This window comes from Schistocerca gregaria, chromosome 3 (assembly GCF_023897955.1).
Source record: "Schistocerca gregaria isolate iqSchGreg1 chromosome 3, iqSchGreg1.2, whole genome shotgun sequence".
NCBI classification, from domain to species: domain Eukaryota; kingdom Metazoa; phylum Arthropoda; class Insecta; order Orthoptera; family Acrididae; genus Schistocerca; species Schistocerca gregaria.
In genome coordinates, this window is record NC_064922.1 from 849,457,445 (window position 1) to 849,484,964 (window position 27,520).

The following is a 27,520-nucleotide window of genomic DNA, read 5'->3' on the forward strand; positions in this document are numbered from 1 at the left end:
AAGCATGCAGACGTGCTGCAACATGATGTGGCATAGCCTCGACTATGGCTGAAGTGGTGCTGGAGGGAACTGATACTATGAAGTGTGCAGGGCTGTCCATAAAAACGCAAGAGTACGAAGGGCTGGATATCTCTTCTGATCATCATGTTGCAAGGCATCCCAGATACGATCAAGAATGTTCATGTCCAGGGAGTTTGGTGACTGGCGGATCTGTTTAATCTCAGAAGAGAGTTCCTGGAGCCAATTTCGCACATGTGGAGTGTTGCATTGTCCTGCTAGAATTGCCTAAGTCGTCAGAATGCACAATGGACATGAATGGATGCAGGTGATCAGTCAGGATGCTTACATACGTGTCACCTAGTCAGAATCTATATAGACATATGAAGGGTCCCCTATCACTCCAACTGCATGTGCCCCACACCATTACAAAGCCTCCACCAGCTTGAACAGTACCCTGCTGACATGCAGGGTCCATGGATTCATGAGGTTGTCCCCATAGCCATACATGTCCACCTGCTTGATACAATTTTAAACGAGACTCGTCTGACCAGCCTACTTCTTCCCAGTCATCAACTGTCCAATGTCAGCGCTGATGGGCCCAGGTGAGATATAATACTTTGTGTTTTGGAGTCGTCAAGGGTACATGATTGGGTTTCTGGCTCCAAAAACCCATATTGATGATGTTTTGTTGAATCGTTTGCATGCTGGCACTTGTTGATGGCCTAACATTGAAATCTGCAGCAATTTGCAAACGGGTTGCACTTCTGTCACGTTGAACAATTCTTTTCAGTCGTTGTTGGTCCTGTTTCTGCAGGATGTTTTTCCAGCCACAGAGATGTCAGAGATTTTATGTTTTACCAGATTCCTGATATTCATGATACACTCATGAAATGGTCATAAGAGAAAATCCCCACTTCATCGCTACCCCAGAGATACTATGTCCCATCGCTCATGCACTCACAATAATACCACGTTCAAACTCACTTAAATCTTGATAACCTGTCATTGTAGCTGCACTAACCGATCTAACAACTGTGCTGCTGCTGTCTCATGACAGAGACAAGATGGGTCCCTATTGTGGAATTCAAGCTTGTGAGCTATGTCTCTAAACTGACTATACAAGCATTGTTAGCCTAGCATCATGGTGGTGTCCTATCGATCAGCGTGAATGGTGTCATCCAGGGTTTCTTATGACTTAGCCATCACAAAGCAGGTGAGGCCATCTGGTAGCGTTGAGATGCTGTACCCAATAGCCCAGTGTGCGGATAAGGTGATGGTTGACTAGATGGTCTTCTTGTAGAAGAGTTGAGCAGCCTGGCAGAATCTATATCAGATGATAGGTATATTGGAGATCCAAATGAGGTCGGCTTGTGTGTATTGGCTGTGAGTTACTGGATGGGTTAAACAAAAGGTTTCGAACACTAGGCATATTTTTTGATTTAACTAAGGTGTTTGATTGTGTTGATCACAAAATATTGCTCCAGAAGTTTGACCATTATGGAATACGGGGAGTAGCTCACAGTTGATTCACCTCTTACTTTAGCAACAGACAGCAAAATGTCACCATTCACCATGGCTGTGATATTTGGTCTGAGTGGGCTATGGTCAAATGGGAGGTGTCCCAGGGATCAGTGTTGGGTTCACTCCTGTTCCTTATCCATATAAATGATATGCCCTCTAGCATTAAGGGTAACTAAAATATTTCTGTTTGCTGATGACCATAGCTTGGTAGTAAAGGATATTGTGTGCATCATTGGTTCAGTTTTAAATAGTGCAGTTCATTACATAAGTTCATGACTTGTAGAAAATAAACTAATGCTAAATCATAGTAAGACTCGGTTTTTACAGTTTCTAACACACAATTCAACAAAACCTGACCTTCTAATTTCTCAGAATAGCCATATGATTAGTGAAACTGGACAGTTCAAATTTCTATGTGTTCAGATAGATAGTAAACTGTCATGGAAAGCCCACATTCAGGATCTTGTTCAAAGACTTAATACTGCCATTTTTACTATTTGAACGGTATCAGAAGTGAGTGATCGTTTGACACGAAAATTAGTCTACTTTGCTTCTTTTCATTCTCTTATATCGTATTATATCATATTTTGGAGTAACTCTTCCCATTCTAAAAGGATATTTTTACCTAAGAAACTGGTGGTTTGAGTAATAAGTGGTGTACATTCACAAACCTCTTGTTGACCCATGTTCATAAGTCTGGGTATTTTGACATTGACTTTTCTCGCACTCTCTCTTTCTCTCTCTCTCTCTCTCTCTCTATATATATATATATATATATATATATATATATATATATATATATATATATATATATATATATATCATTTCTTGTTAACAGAAGAACTCAAACTTACATTTGTTTCGGACTTCCTTAACTCTTATGCGGAAAGGTGTACTGTTGCGTCCATTTTCAATAAGCTACCACAAGAATTCAAAAATCTTAGCAGTAATCCATGCGCTTTCAAGTCTAAACTGAAGAGTTTCCTCATGGTCACTCCTATTCTGTTGAGGACTTCCATGAAAAATTAAGCTGATTCTTGTTTTATTGTTGATAGCGTTTACTTAAACTTATGGCTTGACTTGTTTCAGGTTTATAAACATTTTATTTTTATCTGTTATAACTTTTACATTTTAATTTAATGTACTAACATGTCCCATGATTTTGGAGATTTGCTCCTCAATTTTGTCCTACAGAACTTGATGTGTAAATAAAATAAATAAAGTAATCCCAAGGCAGATGTAATACCAGCTGCAGAGCCCAGTTCTGGAGCCATTGCAGGTGACTAACGCAAGTCACCGCTGCATTGCCCCAAACCATGGCAGCATAGTCGATGATCAGTCAGATGAGTGTGACATAAAGCATCACACATAGTTTTGGAGTTAGTGTCACTGATGGGTTGAGGAATGGGTACAGTTGGGTCAGTTGATCTCTGGCCTTCCAGACGACGTCGTCGATGTGCTGTCCCCACATTAGCCTCCTGTCCAACGTTACTCCCAAGCACTTCGCTGTAGCGCTCCAAGATACTGCAATTCCCCTGACAGTAATCTGTGGGAAGTTTGCTTGGACACACTTCTTGTTGATGAGGAGCGTTTGTATCTAAGCTCCATTGAAGCTAAGTCGCCATCTTTTTTTTTATTTTGTCCACTGACTGATGGTTTCAGCCACTTCTTCCATTCAACTGTGGAGATGTCCAGCGTTCATATGTCCCATAAAGAGCGCCACGTCATCGGCATAGGGGGTGAGGTGTACTCCGTTCATCTGAGGCATATCAGAGGTGTATAGAATATACACTAGGGGCCAAGTATGGGGCCTTGGGGAACTCCAGCATACTTGGTGTTTAAGTCATTCCAGCAAAGACTTTCCCAGGTAATACTAACAGCGTCTTGACATCCTCCAGAAGCAACAGTCGGCTGGGCTGGCAGTAAACTGCCACAAACGTGATGTATGCATTCGATGTTTCAACGATGACAGCTGTGTCCTCCAGTGTGTGCAGTGGCAGGAACTGAACTTGATGGTGCATCAGTGATGTTAGGATATACACAGCTGTATCACCACCATGGTTGGGCCTGTCAGTCCGATAACACACATAATTTGCAGCACAAACATGAACTCCAGGCTTTAGGAATGTCTCAGGTACCAGACGAACATCGATGGACTCATTCCTTAGCCTGGTCATTCCACACACATACAATTACACATCGTCGATTACACTGCATGCTGGGTGGTCAGAGATTCGGTGCAAAACGCCTGAATGACTGCAGTGATAGTGGCGACGAGTTGCTGGGGTATTTCCTTGAGAAGCTCCCAAAGTTCCTGGAGAAGGCGTTTCATTTCATCCAGACTTGTAGCATCTCCTGTGAGGGTGCAGGAGCAGCTTGTGGGTGTTGAGCCGGGGTAGGCATCATGTCGGCCTGACGTCCCTGTGGGGTGTGGTCATAGTGTTACTGGTCGTGGTCGTAACACTGCTGCTGTTCTGTGGCATGTCATTCTGACGGAGGTGCTGGAACCCATGGTCGGCGGTCCTTCTTGGCACCTGCAGCTGCAGTGGTGGAGACAGGCACTGCTGCAGGTGGGGGCTCTGGAGTGGAACCAGAGGTAGCAGCAGCAGCATTATTGCCTCCAGATCTGACTGGTGCAGGTCCCTTGACAGCGCCATGACCTTGGCCATGGCTCCTTGCCTCTGCCTATTGGAAGCTGTGACATCCCGTAAGAAGCGACATGTTACCCACCACACCCGGTGGATTTGGGTGGTACATCCATCTTCTTCCGAGTACAGTCGCGCCTGGTATATTCCCGAGCACACTTAACACAGCGTGTGGATAGTGTGCACAACATGGCAACATGTCCAACAGCTTGGCAGTTGTAGCATTGAGGGTGGGGCCGAATCGGACCACCAACGAAGCAAGCTCCACCCGACGACGTTTTGCCGCACCCTGTGCCATACTGAGATCCTCAAGCTCTGACATCACAACTCGGAATGTTGCGTGTGCGTGCATGCAACTGCACCAGACCGACCGCAGTGCAGCATTATGGCTGTTTAAATATCTCTGTATTTGAATACGCATACCTATACCAGCTTCTTTGGCTCTTCAGGTAAAACAAAACAGTGCTTTCCACCCCTGCAGCAATTGTAAAACATGCCAAATAAATAAGACTATTTTGGCACGAATTGACCATTTAATGTGACTGGTTTACATAAATAACGAGAAGGAATTCACTAATTATTGAAATTAAATGCGTAATAGTACAAATAAACAGTATTATTTTAGAAAACGGAGAAATAGTCCCAACTGCCCGTCCTGTGCTCCAGTTTCTCACTTACAAGATTGTAAATACGAAGTACATCTTCCTTTGATAAGCGAAATCTGGATTAAATTCGGAATCGGCGTCGTCTCACTTTTTCTCCTTCCTCAACCTCGGGAACATTTTAGAAAAAATCTCATTGCCGTCTGCAGCTGCATCTGTCTCTGTTGTTGTTGTGGTCTTCAGTCCTGAGACTGGTTTGATGCAGCTCTCCACGCTACTCTATCTTGTGCAAGCTTCTTCATCTCCCAGTACCTACTGCAACCTACATCCTTCTGAATCTGCTTAGCGTATTCATCTCTTGGTCTCCCTCTACGATTTTTACCCTCCACGCTGCCCTCTAATACTAAATTTGTGATCCCTTGATGCCTCAGAACATGTCCTACCAACCGATCCCTTCTTCTGGTCAAGTTGTGCCACAAACTTCTCTTCTCTCCAATCCTATTCAATACTTCCTCATTAGTTATGTGATCTACCCATCTAATCTTCAGCATTCTTCTGTAGCACCACATTTCGAAAGCTTCTATTCTCTTCTTGTCCAAACTAGTTATCGTTCAAGTTTCATTTCCATACATGGTTACACTCCATACAAATACTTTCAGAAATGACTTCCGGACACTTAAATCTAACTGGTCTAAAATCGCCGGTTAAGTTATCCTAAGTTTGTTTTTAGTTTATGTGTTCATCCAGGTTCGCACAACGCGTTTCTCTCGCTATTCCGTGAATAGAGCTACTAATCGGAGATTGTAGAATCGGCCCTTAGAGAATTTCTATTGTTCTTAGAATCTTCTTCAGAGAATGTTCCCTTTTTTATTCATACGACCCAGTATGTAAACTGAGAAGCTAACAACAATGAAGTTTATTAATGGCCAAAGCAAACCTCATAATGTATCTTCTAGTGGTGAGGTGATAACACAGTCTTACATGTTTTGTTAGACTATAATGCTAAAGCCTGGTCCACACGCAACGATCTGTCTGCGCAGACATCGTCGCAGATGTCTGTACATGCAAAAGATCGCTGCAAATGTGGTGTGTTCACACGACTCAAACCCCAATCTACTACTCGTCCACCATCTGTCGGTGTAGAAAAGAAATATCAGTGGCAAGCGACTACATTCCCTGTAAACTTCAAAAATTTAATTCAGTTATTTTGAAATATAGAAATGGAGGAAGTTCTGTTGTGGTCTGTGTTGCAAAAAACATTCAGACCAACCGCAGGAAACAGAGAAAGCGGTCAAACTGGTATAGACAATGGCTGCTAAAGCAAAAGCAGTTTTCTTACGTAAATTTACTGCGAGAGTTGCAGAGCGAACCTAACGACTGGCGAAATTATTTGCGGATGGATGTCGAAACTTATAATTATCTCTTAAAGCTTGTAAACCCCCCATATTATGAGAAAAAAATACTTGTATAGAGAAGGGCAATTTCTCCTCATGAACGGCTGGCGGTAACATTAAGATTCCTAGGAACAGGAAGGAGCTACCAGGATTTGGAATTTTCAACTGCAATGTCGAAATAAGAGTTAAGTGAAATAATACCCACAACTTTTCAATTAGAGCATTGTAAGCTGCTGTCTTTTTGTCTCGGTCACTAAATTCTTTATTTTAATCTTCCACAAACATGGGTAGTTTCTATATATTTCAATGAATTCACTTACAAACTCTCGAGAACACTAACGAGTATCAGCCATTTTAATGCCCTGTGCGCACAAATACCAACACTAGACTGAGCAAACAGCTGTTTCGCTCCAGATTTACGGCGATCTCCTGTTCACACGCTCCAACTTGTCTGCGCATATGTGGTTGGAACCCACAGATTTGAGAGGTTTTGCTCAAACCTCCAACTCCAACTTTCAGGTTTGCACACACTTCAGGTTGATGCAAATATTCTGTCCACATACAACCATGTCTGCACAGATGTGATGTGCGCAGACATTTGCGCAGACAGATCGTTGCGTGTGGATGGGCCTTAAGGAGTGAACCAACATTTCGAAACATCAATATTTATTTGCCGGCGAAAATATACACATACAAATACATCAAACAACATATTTACCAGATCCATTTTTTTAATTAGGTAGCTAATATCATACAAATTGTATTTTTTCCTTCATTAGAGCCACTGTCAAAACTTTCTTCCTGAGACGTGATGTGATCGTGACGATCCGTTGACAGCCTATGTGAATGCCGAAATTTGAAATGCACTGTGGAATGTTTTGACGCGACGTGGCGGCCAGTGTGAATTGGCCTATGTACAACAACTAGAGCAATCTCATTCCATATACAGCCGCCTGCTAGCAGGGGTGGCCATGTTTCATATCTTAGTTGTTTTCTATCTTTTTAATAATTTGACTGTTTTATTCAGCAATTCGTCAAATTTATAACTTACATCAAGAAGGAAACGATGGACATATAAAACAGAAATAACAGGGAACCCAATTACTCCTAAACTCCTTGGTTGGTGCTTGGCGTTTACACGTCGAGGACACATCTCTGCTATTGACGAGTACAAACTTCGTAGGCTAAAGTCTTTTGTCGTATAAACGTGGTATTTAAATCTGCGTTGACGTGTTAGCGGCAAAATAAAGAATACGTATGGAAATACTGTGCCGTAAATGTGGCAATGAGTGTGAAACTCTCAATCGAAGATGAACGTATTAAGGGCTCAATTCAGGGAAATGCAAACCGGACTGACACGAGAACAGAAATCAAAGTTTTATGTTTTGACATTAGCACATTGAGCCAAATTCGGCAGGTTGTGATATGCTCCGTAGGAGTTTTTGGATTTTATTTGCTGTATGGTTACCTTCAGGTACTACATTAATTTAGCAACTATACTCAAAACTTTAAAAAAGCAACACTTTCTTGTATTGTCTAATCGGTGGATACTTCAAAGTAAGAAAATTGTCAAGACTGAATACGTCACCTACATATAAGCACCGATTTCCCTATCAATCAAGAATTCAGTAAAGGTGGAAAAATGTGTATAATTTTCCCTGATTTCTCTTGCGTCCTGACTATTGATGTCAAATTTACATGCAGTTGGTTTTAGAGCAAAGTGGTTCTATCTTTCGGCATGTTAAAAGGCTCATTCAAAATCCTCAAACAGTGGTATGTATTACAATGAATGCCTCCACCCTATAAATGAAAATCTGAAGAGACATCAATTACAACAGCATGCCTAATCATGGACTTTGATTGTTATATGACAAACTTTATTCTTAATTTGCTTTATCATTTACATTTTGCCATGTAAACTTGAAAGAAAACTACAAATAAAGCTCGTTGGAAACAGGAAAAAGAGAGAAATAAATAAATATTGTTCTGTCAGTTCTTTATCAGCCGATGTGTCTACCACCTTCTGTCACCATTGAAGCTAAGGGAATTTATACTTACAGACTTTATTGTTCAGAATACATTGATCACTAATAAGTGTTGTTTAGTTCAAAGTTTCTATATGTAGTACTCTGCATTCCAATAATTGCACTAGCTGGAGATTATTTTATTTACAGGAGTTAATATTTACCCTTGATGGTTTTAAGCCTTATGGATGGTATCTAACCTTGGTACAATTTGCTTACTATACTGTTTTTGGATTTGTGGAAACATCTGTAAAAAATGTAACTAGAAAGTGAGTACATTATTAATTACACACTTATTTAATCAAGGTATTGAAAAGTATTAAAATTTTCATCAGTATACACTAATATTTTGAAAAATTATTTTAGTTTGTTCTTGGTAGCTCGATAAAAATTGAAATGAAACTGACAAATATCCTTACTAGTGTTTGTTCACCTCATCCTCGAGAATGATAAGGTAATTTATTTGCAGAATACCAATCAAAACATACTTGCTCCTGGCTATGTTGACGTTGGGCACAATGGGATTCTCCAATTCATCTCTTGGCTACCTTAACTATCCAACCCAGGTTATTTTCAAATGCTGTAAACTGATACCAGTTTTGATTGGCAGCATACTGATTCAGCACAAGCGTTATGGTTTACTAGATTTTGCTGCGGCTGGCTGTATGTGCTTGGGTCTGACACTGTTCACTCTTGCAGACAGTCAGGTCTCTCCTAAATTTAGTGTTCTAGGTGAGTGTGAGAGATGTTTATTGCCATCACTAGTGTAATTCCATTAATTTAGATTGGTAAATGTTATTTTATTCACTGAAGTTGGTATTATAAATACTATTAAAGTTTAGGAATATTTTGATTCACATGGAATTGAGGAAGTGTTTAGTATCTCTTGTGTACCTTTCCGTAAGGTCTTGTAAAGGATAGATTTGGCATGTTATCTCAATTGCAGTAGGAAGGACATTGAATGGATGAAGAAGAATGTAAGCTGTAGCTAACCTGTGAAGAAGCCCTAACTATAAGTTGATAGAATAGTAAAAGAGGACAAGAAAACTTCTGCTGCTAGGTAGCAGTCCAGGATTTCACAACACCACAAACCAACAAAATCCTACAAAAAACTAGGTATCAGAAATTTCACTTGACTTATACATATCAAACAACACCACAAACACACAAATAACTCCAAAACCAGGTACCAGAAATTTCATTTGACCTATATATCTGAACCATATTCCATGATACCAACAAACCACAACTAATTAGTATCAAAACCTAATCAGGCCAAAATAACAACACACTCCACAGTATGCAGAACGATTAACTATTAAATAAGAACTTCAAGTACTAACCCAAACCACAGAATGATAAACTATTCCAATATAAATTTACACACACACACAAACACAAAGTGAAATTTCCAATGTTTGCCCCTCCTTCCTGCACCCTTCTCCCCTCCCCCAGCTATATTTGTTGGATTTGTTAACTGCTGAGGTTTTTATTTGGTTTCTTTTTGTGTTTCTATTTGTTTTTGTATGCCTTCATGTTAGGATTGTCATATATTTAGTTTGTTCTCACCCAAACCCCCTCCCCGATTCATGCACTTTTCCTGTCAGTTTCATGTTATTTTTTATATTAAATTTTTTTTGTTTGTATCTGTCTGCGTGTGTAATGGGCAACATCATGGTTCAGGTAGTGGTATATGTCACTTTATGGCATCATGGGTCAAAGCCGACATATGGTACAGCAATTTTCAGTAATTCCATGTAGTACAGCAACTACAGGAAAAATGGGCTCATAGTACAAGGTTTCAAGTTGTGTGAAAACCAAATTCCAGACACAATCAAGGCAACAGAAAGCTTGAGACAAATGATCATGATGGTCACAGCTGACTCCTTGTTTAATATTAACAACAAACCACCACAGCTGTATTGATACATATTCCTTATATCACAAATGATTTTGTTTGAGAGAACACCATCAGGTTAGCAATAGTCTTCATAAGAGTAATTGGTGGATTTCCTATCAAAACTGTTGATAACCTTGAAATGTTCTTTCGAACTAAACTGGTTGTGACATAAGTATCAGTACAACTGTGGTGATTTCTTATTAACATTATTAAGACAGATGCATAATGATTTTAGCAGAGGATGTCAGGTGTCAAAGTTAGCAAGCTAACAACACTTAAAACTTACTGTACAGTGTCACGTGTGGTCTGGTAAAAGTAGAGAGAACTGTTAAATACATACATGTTGGCTTTGTGGAAGTCGTGTTGCCCCATGATCAGTCTTGTATCAGCTCTGGTTGAAGTAAGTAAAAGCAAATCTTCGCAGTCTCATTAATTCGTACATGTGTTCTGTAGGTCCCACCAATGGAAATAGTCTTCAGGGGTGTAGAGTGAGACAAGATAGGCGTCAGCAAAAGCTACTTGAACAGTTAACAGAGGGTGTGCAAAAACTGGCCAGAAAAAAACAACTAGAAAGATGGTTTAAGAATTAACTGGGAGAGATACATGAATTCTGTTGATTTCCCTTCCCCTCAGCCCATGAATGTAAACATGTGCTGCTGTTACAATTTAATTTCTGCGAGGTCATTTCATCCAAGGAGAATCATATGGAAATTACACTGGTGTGTAAAGCTAGATGAAAGCAACCATCGCACAATGTGTTACCGATGAGGGAAATAATTCAATGAACTTGGACGCTACATAGAAAGAACTGGTACAGAAGGTAACTGAAAGAAATACACAATGAGACTAACAGAAATGACCCATTAATCCAAAAACAATAATTACACTGAAGTAGGCATGATCGCTGGACATTAGAAAACGTGGGACATGGTTCTTAATAGCATGTGTGAGCATCATGGTCTGCCATTCAACATGCTCCCATACAAGCAACAAAGTTGGTAAGGAGTTCTTGTGATGAGATGATCCATTTCTCCACCAACACAGTTGACATGTGTTGCATGGTCATGGTGCACGCGGAAGTGCTGCAGTACGTCTCCCCAATGAATCACACATGCTCTCGATGGTATTTAAGTCAAGGGAATGGGCAGGCCAGTCCATTTGCTGAATACCCTCTAGTTCCAAGGGCTCCTCCACCTGTACCATTTGATGCGAGCACCCTTATTCATCCATAAAAATAAGGTCATGGCCAAATGCACTCTGAAAAATCACAGATGGGGAAGGAGTACAGTGTTAGAATAACATTTACCGGTGACTGTATCGTGTTCAAAAAGTGGAGGTCAGTATGCTCGTGCAGCATTATGCCTCTCCAGTCCTTAACACGTGTACCACCAAAATGGCCATATTTGATAATGATGGATGTCACCTCCTATGGTGAGAAGTGGGAACATGCAATGCACCCATCAACATTGTTGAATATAATCGTTTCAGTGAGCCAAGTGGTACGGTGTGGGGAGGCATAATGTTGCGTGGGTGCACTGACCTCCAAATCTTTGAATATGGTACATTCACTGGTGAACATTGTTGTGATGATGTGCTCCTTCTCCATGTGTATCTTTTCAGAGGTGCATTCGGGCCAGACTTCATTTTTATGGGTGAGAATGCACGATGACATAGAACAGTGCAAGCGGAGGAGCTCTCGGAACCTGAGGGTGTTCAGCAAATGGACTGGCCTGCCTGTTCCCTTGACTTGAATCCCATTGATCAGACGTGAGATTCACTGGGGAGAAGTACTGCAGCATGTCCAAATGCACCAATGACCATGCAGCAGTTGTCAACCGCACTGGCGGAGGAATGGAACGTCCTATCACGAGAACTCTGGTACCAAACTTGTGGCCTGCATGGGACCACATTGCAGCGAATGCATTATTATTCATGGTGATGACACACTGTCTTAAGAATGAAGTCACATGTTATGTAATATCCAGGGTCTTCAGTGTAGTTGTTTCAGATTAAAGTCTCATTTCTGTTTGTCTCGAGTATCTCTTTCAGTTACCTTCTGTACTATACTGTAGCAGTTCTTTCTATGTATGGTCCAAGTTTCACCTAGGTATGTTACTTGGCAGTGCAGCGAAAATTACTTTTGTCTCGCAAGTTTTGCAAATCAATGTACTAACCTACAGATGCCTATTGCTAACATGGCTGATGTGTCAAAAGTGCACAGGTCACAAAACTGCTGCCTACACAGCTTACAGGTGCTGAGGTGTTAGGAGATGCTTATCCAAACATCTGAATAACCTTGAGGATATTTATGACAATGTCAGTGACTGCAGCACCTTGTGAATGCAGTTTCAGTAAATTAAAGATGGTGAAAAACTGCTAAAGGTCAAAGAAGTGTGAAATCAGACTGCTAAATTTAGTTACCTTGTCAGTAGAATACAAAACTGCTGCTAAACTTCACATAATGAAAACATCAAGGGAATGCAAAGAAAAACTGTAATGAAAATACGAGTCTTGTGTATTTTCTCAATTCTTAATCATAACCTTTTTCATTTATTTCTAATTTAAAATTTATGCGTTATTCATAATTTATGAAGAGCAGATAATATATATTCTTTGGTGTACACTATACTGAAACCAGAGTTCAGTAGCTGCCATAAATATTATAGATTTTTGATATCTGTTTTTGAGGAAGGGGGGGGGGGGATTTACACATTTTATGCTCAGCTTTCTACAACAATACGTTTAATTTGTTGTATGCAATATTTTTCATAAATATAATTCATCTAAGTAATATTATTCAGTAATGCTTCATTTTTATTAACTGTGGTATAAAAAATTATAATTTTTTTAAAATTTGTATAGAGAAACATGCAGAAAGGGAAAGGGAGTGAGGGGCTAGAGACTGGGAGGGATGGGGACCCAACTTCCACTATTCTGACACGAGCAGATCATCATCATGGTCCTGCTCTGGTGGACCCTGTTCAGACCTTGTGGCACCCCATGTTATGTTTCCCTATTCTGAGTTAGTTTCATGCATGTGACAATTTCCATCAGCGAGCCCCTCTGCTTTCTGTTATAAAACTAAGACACCATCAGTGCAAGAGGGACAGCCGTTAATGTCATAATGCTTCAGACTGCCCAATAGAATTTTGTGATCCAGCCAAGGCAAGGACACAAAATATCACCAACAGGATTATTTTATTCATTTAGCTCTGTCAGCACTTCATCTATGAGGTCTTGCATTGCTTTTTCTGTGGAGAGTTCTTTATGAAGGCTGAACTGATAGACAATTATCAAGGGGTGGAAAGAGTGAAGTAGGTCTCCGATTAGTGGTAATATGTTGATTGGAGGGTAGCCCTTGCAAGTCAGCAAAAGTATTTTATATTCAACTAAAAACACAAATATAGCCAGCAGAATTATTACTTTCAAATGGCCTGATGAGTTTCCTAACCCCACTGGGGTTGTAGTTTTGAAACCAGTGCAATCGCTGGTGCATGCAGTGTCTGCACAAGTAAATGTAATGTATCTGTTTTTGGTTGTTTGCAAATGGATGAATTTTCTTGGCCAGCATTGCCACATGTTCCTGTCCTGTGTCAATCTCAGAGTAGAACTTGCACCTAACATTCTCAGTTATTTGTTGGACATATTCTAATCTTTATCTTTCCCTACAGTTTTTATTGACTGCAGCCCCCTTGAAGTACCATAAAAGTTATTCCTTGACGTCTCAGCGCGTATCTGATCATCATGTTCCTTCTTCTTGTCAATATTTTCGACACATTCCTCTCTTCACAGATGCTGCAGAGAAACTCCTCATTTTATGTCTTATCATTCTACCTAATTTTCAACATCCTTCTATAGCACCACATCTCATATGCTTCAAACTCTCCTCTTTCCCAGTTTTTTCCACTATCTATGATTCACTTCCATACAGTGCTGTGTTCTAAACGTACATTCTCAGAAATTTTGTACTCAGGTCGATATTTGATCTAAATGATTTCCTTAGCCAGGAATACATTCTTTGCCTGTGCTCCTTTTATGCCTTCTTCACTTTGTCAGTCATGTTTTTCTTTGCTCTCAACATAACAGACTTTGTTTTCTTTGCCATCCACAGTTCTGATGTTAATTTTATCACCAATCTCATTTCTGCTGTTCCTCAGTACTTTCGTTTTTCTTCAGTTTAATCTCATTCTGCAGTCTGTGCTCATTAGGCTCTTTGTTCCATTGAACAGGTTTTACAATTCTTCCTTATTTTGCTGAGAATAACAAGGTCATCAGTGAATTTTAGCACTGACATCCTTTCACCCTGAATTTTGATCCCACACCTGAACCTTTCTTTTGTTTCAGTCATTGCTTCCACAATGTGAACAGTAGACTGTGCCCCTGTCTTACACGGTTGTTAATGAAAGCACTTAATTTTTGGTCTTCCATTCTTTTCTGTAGGCCAACAATTCCGATGGCATTCGGGAGGACGACGGTTCAATCCCGCGTCCGGCCATCCTGATTTAGGTTTTCCGTGATTTCCCTAAATCTCTCCAGGCAAATGCCGGGATGGTTCCTCTGAAAGGGCACAGCCGACTTCCTTCCCCATCCTTCCCTAATACGATGAGACCGATGACCACGCTGTCTGGTCTCCTTCCCCAAATCGACCAACCAATTCCGATGAACATGTCTTGATTTTTCTTACATGTTGCTTCTATTATCAATTGCAATTTCAGAACAGCCCCTCTGGTGCCTTTAACTGTCCGATAGCCAAACCAATTGTTATCTAACACATCATCAATTTTCTTTTATATTCCTCTGTATTTTATTCTTGTAAGCAACTTTGATGTGTGTTGAATCCTGCTTAGTCGTCAAATATAGGGTGTCTAGGAAACATGTTTTCTCAAATTGCTGGACAAACAATTCAAACAAATCGTATTAATGAGTTTTATTACGAAATGAACAATGACAATACTTAACATTGAGAACGATGTAGATGTGTTGCAAGCAGAGGGCGAGAGACAAAATAATCAAGCTTCTTCAGTATATGCAATTTCTAAGTCACTGGTCTTGAAGTGCCTAATCTTGATGCTGTTGTAGAAGCAGGCCACAGCCAGTCAGGAGCAGCACTTATGTTCTCTTCACATAGGGACTGCTGCTGTTTTATTGTCGTCCTGGAGAGGTCGGTCATTGTGCAATTGGCTGACGTCTTCTTCACAGCCCTCTCTGCTCTGCCATTCAAGACTGGTGTGCTGGTGCTCGTCTTTACGCCATAGCATGATGGTATCTCTAGTTTCACAAATTCCGCAAACCAGCTTGAGTAGTTATTAGGCTGTCATTTGCCCCATTGAGTTAGAAATTTCAGTGGACTCTTATCTAGGTCTTTTGCCTTATTTGATCACAAGTCTTCCAGACCTCTGAGTCAAATACTGTATCCCCTTTATGTTCCCTACCAGCTCCTTTTTCTTTTATCATGTCACGAGACAGTTTCTCCCCCTTTATCTTCTGTCTCCTCTGCACTTCAGAGAAGAATTCATTTCACACTTTTCATTTTTCCAAAGGTTGTTTTGACTTTTCTGTCTGCTGAGCCAGCACTTTCAACAACCATTTCCTTTCGATTTTCCTGTCACTCCTAAGTAACATGTGTTGCAATATTCCTGTCGTTTGCTGAAAATTTTAGTACTTCCTTCTTTTGCTGAACAATTGAGGTATTTCTTCTGTTAACCAAGGTTACCTTCCTTGTATTATATTTGTCTGCCCAACTTCTGTTATTGTGCTTTTTAGAGATGCCCATTCCTCTTGAAGTAAGCTTTATCGCGGTATTCATTACTTCAGTATGTACAGGCTTAGAGAACTTCAGATGCACATTGTCATTCCTCAGTACTTATGTATTTCACTTATCTACATAGTGAATCTTTCTGACAATTCATTTAAACTTCAGCCTACTCTTCATTATTTCTAAATTGTGATATGAATAAGTATCTGCTCTTCAGTATGCGTGACAGTCCTATATCTGATCTGACTGATCATGATGTATTACAGCTGGAATTTTCATGTGACTCCAGACATTTTCCCAGTATACACACTCCTGTTGTGATTTTGAACAATACATCCAGTATTATTAGCTGAAATTTATTCCAGAACTCAGCATTTCTCCTCTCCAAGTCATACTACCATGCCCATATTCTCCCATATTTCTGTCTTCCATTCCTTTCCCTACTGCAGTGTTCCAGTCATCCATGATATTAGTTTCTCATCTCCCTTTATATATTGAATTATACATTCAACATCCTCATACTTGTGTTTCTCTATTTCTTCATCTTCTGCTTGTGATGTTGGCATGTATATCGTTTGCTATCAGTAATAATAAGAGTAATGCTGGTACTGAACTGCTCACAGAAACTGACTATTTGTGTCTTACTTTCTAGTTCATAACAAATCCTACTCCCATTGTACCTGTTTGTGCTGCTCCTCCTGATATTGCTCCACATTTGTGCTCTAGAAATCCTTATCTCCTTTTTGTTTCTCTTCACTGACTATTTCTGGACTGAGGAACCAGATTCAGACTTGTGACATTTCACACTCCAACTTGTAGTGTGTTATCTTCTCATTGGTTATTCAATCTTTTTCTTGTGATCACCTCCCCCTTAGTGTTCCCCTCCAGAAGATCCCGTTTGCCTTCTGCCTAATCACACTTTTGATCACTGCTGATTCTTCTGCTTTTTAGGGGCAGTTTCCTACCCCCAAATAAAAGACAGTGCACTGAACCTCTGATTGCTCATGTGCCCTCTTTGCGAAGACTGTTGGCATAATGAGAGTGACTTCTTATATTGTAAGTCTTCAGCTGGTGTTGCTGATAATTTTTATTTTAAATTTAAGTAGTAACTGGGATTGAACCCATGACCTAAAACATTTTGATTACTAGTCAGTGTTCTACTCATAGACCACAGTTACAGACCCTGCTAATATAAGAAAGTAATTGTCAGTTTTCATTTCCAGTGACTAGTGTATAATCATTTCTGCCACAACTGATATCTGTGGACTCAGTATCAATTACATTGCTATTTTTTTTCCTTCTCTAATAATGTCTCAAAGTGTTTTTGTTGAACTCTAGGAGTGCTTTTTAGTACGGTGCACAGGTTCATCTTTTTTAATACTCTACTGGATGATTTCAATGCATTATTTTTGTATGATCTAAACTGAACTTGGTCAGTAAATTTTACCTTCATCATTTAACCATTTTGTCAGATAAACCAATTACTGAATCGCAGAAGGTAGTTTTGGGTCTTAAAACAAATTTTCAACAAGTGTTACATTGTCCTCTTCAATCTTCGTAGGAAATTTTGCTGTGGAAAATCATCCAAAGCTGTTTGTAAATGATTATAGGTTGCTTTCCATCAGTATTACCTGATAGAAAAATCAACATTTAAGTCTACACAAACAGTACTTATCCTGTTAAGTCTGCATAACCATGTTAAAACTGTCTCTAGTTGCTTGATGAAGCCAGAGATATTTTTTGCAAGTGGTTGGTAACATATTAGATTATGTGTTTCTTGAACCACTATTCTGGGACAAAATTCAATTAACTGTGGATGAAGCAAAAATGATAATGCATTAAGAATGGCTAGTTTCTAGATCTCCCAATAAAATTTAAAAGGGACAACTGATAGCTGAAATCTATTATTTACAAGTCAATATAACAGTTGCTGAGTGCAACAGCCTTCTGAATGGAAGTTAACCTGAAAATTCAAACAATTATTCAACGCAATATTCACTAATCTGAGGTCCCTTAGACTGAACGTCTTTTTGCATATAAAGCCACTCCTGCTGTCCTTGTGTTGGTTCTACAGTAGAACAATGTCAACTTGTACCAAGGTGAATGTCGGATTTCAGCAATTTGCATGTGATGTTCTGACATGCACAACTATTATTGCTGAAATTCCATCTATCCTTTTATTTTCTTGTGTGAATGTGAGAAATTTATCTTTTATATTAATATGCAAACTGTAGTATTTTATTTTGCTATTCGCTGTTTAAAATACTACAGTTTGGATATTTATTTTGCTATTCGCTGTTTCCCCCCATGAACCATGGACTTTGCCGTTGGCGGGGAGGCTTGCGTGCCTCAGCGATACAGATAGCCGTACCGTAGGTGCAACCACAATGGAGGGGTATCTGTTGAGAGGCCAGACAAACGTGTGGTTCCTGAAGAGGGGCAGCAGCCTTTTCAGTAGTTGCAGGGGCAACAGTCTGCATGATTGACTGATCTGGCCTTGTAACAATAACCAAAACGGCCTTGCTGTGCTGGTATTGCGAACGGCTGAAAGCAAGGGGAAACTACGGGCGTAATTTTTCCCGAGGACATGCAGCTTTACTGTATGATTAGATGATGATGGCGTCCTCTTGGGTAAAATATTCCGGAGGTAAAATAGTCCCCCATTCGGATCTCCGGGCGGGGACTACTCAAGAGGATGTCATTATCAGGAGAAAGAAAACTGGTGTTCTACGGATCGGAGCGTGGAATGTCAGATCCCTTAATCGGACAGGTAGGTTAGAAAATTTAAAAAGGGAAATGGATAGGGTAAAGTTAGATATAATGGGAATTAGTGAAGTTCGGTTGCAGGAGGAACAAGACTTTTGGTCAGGTGACTACAGGGTTATAAACACAGAATCAAATAGGGGTAATGCAGGAGTAGGTTTAATAATGAAAAGGAAAATAGGAGTGCGGGTAAGCTACTACCAACAGCATAGTGAACGCATTATTGTGGCCAAGATAGACACGAAGCCCACACCTACGACAGTAGTACAAGTTTATATGCCAACTAGCTCTGCAGATGACAAAGAAATTGAAGAAATGTATGATGAAATAAAAGAAATTATTCAGATAGTGAAGGGTGACGAAAATTTAATAGTCATGGGTGACTGGATTTCGGTAGTAGGAAAAGGGAGAGAAGGAAACATAGTAGGTGAATATGGATTGGGGGTACGAAATGAAAGAGGAAGCCGCCTGGTAGAATTTTGCACAGAGCACAACTTAATTATAGCTAACACTTGGTTCAAGAATCACAAAAGAAGGCTGTATACATGGAACAAGCCTGGAGATACTGACAGGTTTAAGATAGATTATATAATGGTAAGACACAGATTCAGGAACCAGGTTTTAAATTGTAAGACATTTCCAGGGGCAGATGTGGACTCTGACCACAATCTATTGGTTATGAACTGTAGATTAAAACTGAAGAAACTGCAAAAAGATGGGAATTTAAGGAGATGGGACCTGGATAAACTAAAAGATCCAGAGGTTGTACAGAGTTTCAGGGAGAGCATAAGGGAACAATTGACAGGAATGGGGGAAAGAAATACAGTAGAAAAAGAATGGGTAGCTTTGAGGGATGAAGTAGTGAAGGCAGCAGAGGATAAAGTAGGTAAAAAGACAAGGGCTAGTAGAAATCCTTGGGGAACAGAAGAAATATTGAATATAATTGATGAAAGGAGAAAATATAAAAATGCACTAAATGAAGCAGGCAAAAAGGAATACAGACGTCTCAAAAATGAGATCGACAGGAAGTGCAAAATGGCTAAGCAGGGATGGCTAGGGGACAGATGTAAGGATGTAGAGGCTTATCTCACTATGGGTAAGATAGATACTGCCTACAGGAAAATTAAAGAGACCTTTGGAGATAAGAGAACCACTTGTATGAACATCAAGAGCTCAGATGGCAACCCAGTTCTAAGCAAAGAAGGGAAAGCAGAAAGGTGGAAAGAGTATGTAGAGGGTCTATACAAGGGCGATGTACTTGAAGACAATATTATGGAAATGGAAGAGGACGTAGATGAAGATGAAATGGGAGATACGATACTGCGTGAAGAGTTTGACAGAGCACTGAAAGACCTGAGTCGAAACAAGGCCCCCAGAGTAGACAACATTCCATTGGAACTACTGACGGCCTTGGGAGAGCCAGTCCTGACAAAACTCTACCATCTGGTGAGCAAGATGTATGAGACAGGCGAAATACCCTCAGACTTCAAGAAGAATATAATAATTCCAGTCCCAAAGAAAGCAGGTGTTGACAGATGTAAAAATTACCGAACTATCAGTTTAATAAGTGACAGCTGCAAAATACTAACGCGAATTCTTTACAGACGAATGGAAAAACTGGTAGAAGCCGACCTCGGGGAAGATCAGTTTGGATTCTGTAGAAATGTTGGAACACGTGAGGCAATACTGACCCTATGACTTACCTTAGAAGCTAGATTAAGGAAGGGCAAACCTACGTTTCTAGCATTTGTAGACTTAGAGAAAGCTTTCGACAATGTTGACTGGAATACTCTCTTTCAAATTCTGAAGGCGGCAGGGGTAAAATACAGGGAGCGAAAGGCTATTTACAATTTGTATAGAAACCAGATGGCAGTTATTAGAGTCGAGGGACATGAAAGGGAGGCAGTGGTTGGGAAGGGAGTGAGACAAGGTTGTAGTCTCTCCCCGATGTTATTCAATCTGTATATTGAGCAAGCAGTGAAGGAAACAAAAGAAAAATTCGGAGTGGGTATTAAAATCCATGGAGAAGAAATAAAAACTTTGAGGTTCGCTGATGACATCGTAATTCTGTCAGAGACAGCAAAGGACTTGGAAGAGCAGTTGATCGGAATGGATAGTGTCTTGAAAGGAGGATATAAGATGAACATCAACAAAAGCAAAACGAGGATAATGGAATGTCGTCGAATTAAGTCGGGTGATGCTGAGGGAATTAGATTAGGAAATGGGACACTTAGAGTAGTAAAGGAGTTTTGCTATTTGGGGAGCAAAATAACTGATGATGGTTGAAGTAGAGAGGATATAAAATGTTGACTGGCAATGGCAGGGAAAGCGTTTCTGAAGAAGAGAAATTTGTTAACATCGAGCATAGATTTAAGTGTCACGAAGTCGTTTCTGAAAGTATTTGTATGGAGTGTAGCCATGTATGGAAGCGAAACATGGACGATAAATAGTTTAGACAAGAAGAGAATAGAAGCTTTTGAAATGTGGTGCTACAGAAGAATGCTGAAGATTAGATGGGTAGATCACGTAACTAAGGAGGAGGTATTGAATGGAATTGGAGAGAAGAGAATTCTGTGTCACAACTTGACTAGAAGAAGGGATCGGTTGGTAGGGCATATTCTGAGGCATCAAGGGATCACCAATTTAGTATTGTAGGGCAGCATGGAGGGTAAAAATCGTAGAGGGAGAGCAAGGGATGAGTACACTAAACAGATTCAGAAGGATGTAGGTTGCAGCAGGTACTGGGAGATGAAGTTTGCACAGGATAGAGTAGCATGGAGAGCTGCATCAAACCAGTCTCTGGACTGAAGACCAGAACAACAACAATATTGTTTACACCAACTATGAAATGGCAGATCAGCTTAGCAGAGTATGGGAGGGGGGGCATGTAGATGCTCTAATTTCATCTTTAGAATTTCTTAAGGTAGCAACAGATGGTCCGCAAAGTACATACTTGCTGAGGGAACAAAGAAGTCAGTTGTAAAAGTGTTCCAGTTACTAGACCAATCCTAACAGAGCCTAAATTGTGGGTTACGTTGCTGAGCCTTTCACTTCCTAGTATGAAAATACTGGTTACCTGGTAGTAATTTTGCAGATAGTTCTCTACTAGTTGAGGTATTCCTCTACTGTGACTACTATCCAAGAATAAGATATGGTCCTCTTAAAAGTTTTCTTCTTACATTTAGATTTCACCTTAAGCCCTGTACTGTTAGACTGGTTCTGAACTTCCTGAGTTGCCTGAATATTTGTCCCCAGTCGCCAGAGCACTGAAGCTATCGGGGATAGACTGACACTGGATTCTCTTCAGAATAAGGAGCTGGATTGTAGCATGCCTCCCCACAGTGTTGCTCTGTCAGATCATATTGGGCAGGGCATTTACATATGGTGAAGGCATGCACAGTTGGTGTGTCACTCAATGTGTAGAGGAACCCTTCAAAGCTGGTGATATGTATTCACACCCTGAAATGAGGCTGCCGGCAGGTCTCAGATGAGACAGGTCCTGTGCAGATTTACCCAACTTGCAACTGCTCTCTGTAGGATGGCTGCTAGTCTGACAATAACCCTGTCACAACTAGTGTTATGTATCTTGCATCATTAATATTGGCTAACCGTATGTGCACAACATGTAGTCAGGAATTTTAAACTGAGATCTTCTTTCAAATTGACTATTGTGAGCTCTTTACCCCATAACATACTGCCATTTGTAGTTTCATATTATCCTGCCACAGTTTACCATACACAGTATCACTATGACAAAATTCTTCTTTGTGGATCTCAGAAGTTCTTTAACTTCTGGGCATGAGCATGCTTTTCTGTGTACCTGTCTGTTGCTCAGTACTTATCCTATGAGAGAATGAAGTTTTCACTTTAAATGTTGAAAAATTGGAAGAGAGATATTGGCCAGACTGAATCTATGAGGGTGGGTCTGACTTGTGCCTGGATAGCTCAGTTGGAAAGAGCACTTTCCATGAAAGATAAGGCTCCAGTTTTGAATGCTGGTCGGGCACAGTTTTTTACGTTGTTAGGACGTTTCAAAACTGTGTACGTGCTGGTGCAGAGGGAAATGTTCACTTTGCCTATTTGCTGTCCAGTTGCACTTCACCCAAATAAAAGTCTACATACAAGCTTCCATTTTTGTTTTAATTATCGGAATACTATACATCGTGTATAAATTACTGTTCTCTTATTGCTGTGGTTTAGTAGTGGTGAATTGAAGCTGCTGTTTGGAACAGTGAGACTGGAATTGCATCAAGACCAGCATTGAAATTTCCTTTTATTTCCCAAAATGTTTGGGAAAAAGACCAAAATGATTATTGTAAGTTGGGAGCTGTGTCCATATTCATTGTTGAATCTGAGAAAATGTTACAGCCCTAAGTACTTTACTGATAAAATGTTAGAAACTTATGTTATACATTTGAAGGAGGACGTTGTTGTACTAGGGCCTATTTTAAATTATTTTATTTACATCACTGGTTTCGGGCACCACTCGTTCTCAAGTGCAACTGTAGTAACAGATGTTGATAAATTATCTTCATTGTAGCAAAAAAAGTGTATATAGTGTGATTTGCAGTAAACATTACAAGATTGTGACCATTGACAACTGTGCTGTGCACAAATATGTGTGGCACATGATTTTTTGATGAAACAAGGACAATAAATAATGTTCTCCTTCAAATTTATTGAGGCCATGGGGGTCCACCTAGAAGAAATTAGTTTATGTTAAATGTTGCATTTACTGTGTAAGTGTAAGCTGTTTTCTGTATTTTCTCTGTTTCATCTGTACTGTGATTGTCATTCTCTGTTTTTGTTACCACAATTACACTTCTCTACTTTTTAGGAGTGTGTATGATTTCCTGTGCGCTTTTGTGTGATGCTGCTATTGGAAATGTTCAGGAGAAATCCATGAAACAGTACAAAGCAGCAAACAGTGAAGTTGTGCTGTATTCATACTCCATTGGATTCCTGTACCTACTGTCTGTTATGTTTTTCACTGGTGATTTACACAAAGGAATCAATTTTTGTTCAGAGGTAATATATTAAGACTGCTAAATATAATTTTTTATCTCTGTGTGTTTTAGGTTTTGAAATTTTCTTTTTTTTTTCCTTTTTACTAACCGTGGTCTTGTGCATTGTTTGATGTATGTTCACTATTGCTTTGCAGCTGGAATTGCATTGTTTCAATACACAACTGTTCACAATAAAGTTTTTGTGAACTAATGTAATGGTCGCTCAATAACCTTTACCTGCTACTGATATTTATTCAGTAATGAGCACTTTGTTGGATGATTACCTAAAACATAACACACTGAAACAGTTATAAGCACCAAAAGAAAATTTTCTGGAGAAAAGCATAAAATCATGAAACAGAGTTACTGGACAGACCTAACCTTCAGGAGAAATATCAGTACTGCTGAAACACGCATATCAAAGTACATGCACTACACTAGCTCTCGAAACTAATTGTTTCTAAGGAAGGAGAGGTTGCCCCATGTCTTCCCAACAGTGTTCCTCAGAGACAAAGGTGTCATCAGAGTGCCCCAAGGAAGTGTGATAGAACAGCTATTTTTTTCTATATACATAAATGATCTTGTGGACAGGGTAAGCGGCAGTCTGTAGCTGTCTGCAGATAGTGTTGTTGTGTATGGGAAGGTGTCATTATTGAATGGCTGTAGGATGATACAAGATTACATAGACAAAATTTGAAGTTGGTGTGGTAGCTAGCACTAAACGTAATAAAATGTTAAATAATTCACATGATTAGGAAAAGCAAAACCAAGATTTTCGAGTACAACATTAGTAGTGTGCTACTGACACAGTCATGTTGATTAAATATCTAGGTGTAATATTACAAAATGGAATGAGCATGGAAGGACTGTAGTAGGGAAGGTGAATGGTCAGCTTCAGTTTCTTGGGAGAATTTTAGGAAAGTGTGGTTCATCCGTAAAGGAGACCACATCAAGGACACTAATGTGATTTATTGCCAATTACTGTTCAAGTGTTTGGGATCTGCTCTAGGTAGGATTAAAGGAAGACATCGAAGCAATCCAGAGGCAGGCTGCTACATTTGTTACACCTGAGATGTCTTCTGTATGGTAAATAGCAATCTGTCTTGAAACTTCCTGGCAGATTAAAACTGTGTGCCAAACCGAGACTCGAACTCGGGACCTTTGCCTTTCGCGGGCAAGTGCTCTACCAACTGAGTTACTCGAGCACGACTCACACCCCGTCCTCACAGCTTTACTTCTGCCAGTACCTCGTCTTCTACCTTCCAAACTTTACAGAAGCTCTCCTGCGAATCTTGCAGAACTAGCACTCCTGAAAGAAAGGATATTGCAAAGACATGGCTTAGCCACAGCCTGGGGGATGTTTTAATCTGCCAGGAAGTTTCATATCAGCGCACACTCCACTTCAGAGTGAAAATCTCATTCTTGAAACATCCCCCAGGCTGTGGCTAAGCCATGTCTTCGCAATATCCTTTCTTTCAGGAGTGCTAGTTCTGCCATGTTCGCAGGAGAGCTTCTGTAAAGTTTGGAAGGTTGGAGACGAGATACTGGCAGAAGTGAAGCTGTGAGGACCGGGCGTGAGCCGTGCTTGGGTAGCTCAGTTGGTAGAGCACTTCCCCGCGAAAGGCAAAGGTCCCGGGTTCGAGTCTCGGTTTGGCACACAGTTTTAATCTGCCAGGAAGTTTCATATCAGTGCACACTCTGCTGCAGAGTGAAACTCTCATTCAGCAATCTTTCTTTTCCTACATTGTTGATATTCCTACATGGAGTTTCCATTGTTTGTTTACTGGTATGTTTGGTAGACATGCAGGTATTATGGAGCTACTTGGGAACTCAAGTGGAAATCACTGGAGGGAAGGTGACATTCTTTTAGAGGAACATTATTGAGAAAATTTAGAGAGCTGGCATTTGAGGCTAACTGCAGAGCAGTTCTACTGCCACCAGTGTGAATCTCACATAAAGACTATGAAGATAAGATTAGAAAGATTAGGGCTCAAATGGAGGCATATAGACAGTGATTTTTTCCTCACTTTATTTGCAAGTGTAACAAAAAAGGACACGATTGGCGGGATTAAGGGTGCATGCCATGCCATGCACCATGCGGAACACGTAGGTGTATTTAGATATAGAACAAGCCTATTCTGAGTTACCTGCCTGTCCTTTTTAACCTTCTCCAGTCTATTCCTCTCTCTACCTGAGGAAGGACCAGTTAGTTGACTAAAACTAGTGTAGTGTATGTACTTTTGTATGTGTGCATTGACAGTACTCTTATTACTCCTGACATAATTAATAATTAGCAATTTTGTCTCATAATTTTATATGGGACCATTATAGCTCATTCAGAAACATTAATTATTCTATCATGTGGAATTCCGGCCAGAGACATCGATAAGGCTATTACTAAACCTCAACTAATTACAGTTCACTGGGTGGCAAGTAGTACTCAGGAGTCTAAAATGCTGCATGCTGGTTATAAATACAGCATTATTTGCTACTACAAAGAAATGTATAACAACTTCCATCTCTACCAGGTTTCAGTGTGCTACAAATGGTACATATGTAGTGTTTACAACTGTTTAAATTTTTTTTTAAATTCGTTTTGGATTTATTTCACCTGGCACGATTAGGGCCTTTGGCCCTGTTTTACATCCAACCAGCTTCTTCAGTGAGTAAACATTACAATGTGTATGATACATGAGTAATATAATAATAATAACATTGTATTGTTTCTTGGTGTTGTTGTTGCTACTATTGTTGTGGCCTTCAGTCTAAAGATGCATATGACGCAGTCCTCCTCACTATTCTATCCTGTGCGAGGCTCTTCATCTTGTATTTATGTTTTGTTCTCCCTCTGCAGTTTTTGCTCACCCCCCCCCCCCCCCCCCCCCACACACACACACACACACTCACTCACTCAGTCACTCACACTTTTCTGGACATCCCTCAGAATGTGCCCTATCAGCTGACCCCTTCTTTTAGTCAAGTTATGCCACAAATTTCTTTTGTCCCGAATTCTATTCCATACTTGCTCAAAAGTTACATGATCTACTCATTTGATTTTTAGCATTCTTCTGTTGCACCACATTTCAAAAGCTTCTGTTCTTTTCTTGTCTGAACTGACTATCGTCCTCATTTCACTTCCGTACAAGGCTACACTCAAGACAAATGCGCTTGAAAAGACATCCTAACACTTAAATTTACATTCACTGTTAACAAAGTTCTCTTCTTCATAAATGCTTTTCTTACCTCAGCCAATCTACTTTTTATATCCTCCCTACTTCAGCCATTGTCATTTATTTTACTGTCCAAATAGCAAAGCTCATCTACTACTTTTTTGTCTCATTTTCTTATCTAATTCCTTCTTCATCGGCTGATTTGACTACATTCCATTCCCCTTGTTTTGCTTTGAATGACACTGTCCACTCCTTTCAACTGCTCTCGCAAGTCCTTTGCTCTGTCTGGCAGAAATGCAGCGTCATCGGCAAACCCAAATGTCTTTTGTTTCTTCTGCCTGAACTACAATTCCTTCCCCAAATTTTTCTTTGGCTGCTTTTACTGCTTGCTCCATGTATATATTGAATAGCATTGGGGATAGGCTGCAGTTCTTTCTCACTCCCTTCTCAACCACTGCTTCCCTTTCATGCCTTTGACAACTGACATCTGGCTTCTGTGCAAGTTGTGTATTACCTTCGAATCCTGTTATTTTATCCCTGCTACCTTCAGAATTTCAAAGAGTGTATTCCAATCAGTGTTGTCAAAATCATTCTCTGCCTACAAAAGCTATAAATTTAGACCTGCCTCTGGTTGACTTATCTTCTAAGATAAGTCATAGGGTCAGTTTTGCCTTGCACATTCCAACATTTCTACAGAACCCAAACTGATCGCCTGCGAAGTCAGCTTCGACCACTTTTTC

General features: G+C 40.0%; 1 protein-coding gene across 2 annotated transcripts in view; it reads left to right on the forward strand.

The window, feature by feature from the left end:
• Window positions 1-7,325: 7,325 nt before the first annotated feature.
• The window catches only part of LOC126354775 (adenosine 3'-phospho 5'-phosphosulfate transporter 2), a 50,728-nt gene continuing 30,533 nt past the window's right edge, over window positions 7,326-27,520 (forward strand). For both annotated transcript variants that reach the window (XR_007565381.1, XM_050004671.1), the window contains exons 1-4: window positions 7,326-7,636; window positions 8,337-8,455; window positions 8,656-8,918; window positions 23,442-23,632. Coding sequence is in view for 1 of the 2 variants with exons in the window: in XM_050004671.1 (XP_049860628.1) it covers window positions 7,448-7,636; window positions 8,337-8,455; window positions 8,656-8,918; window positions 23,442-23,632 (762 nt within the window). In the remaining variant the exon portion in view is untranslated. The remainder of the gene's footprint in view (window positions 7,637-8,336; window positions 8,456-8,655; window positions 8,919-23,441; window positions 23,633-27,520) is intronic.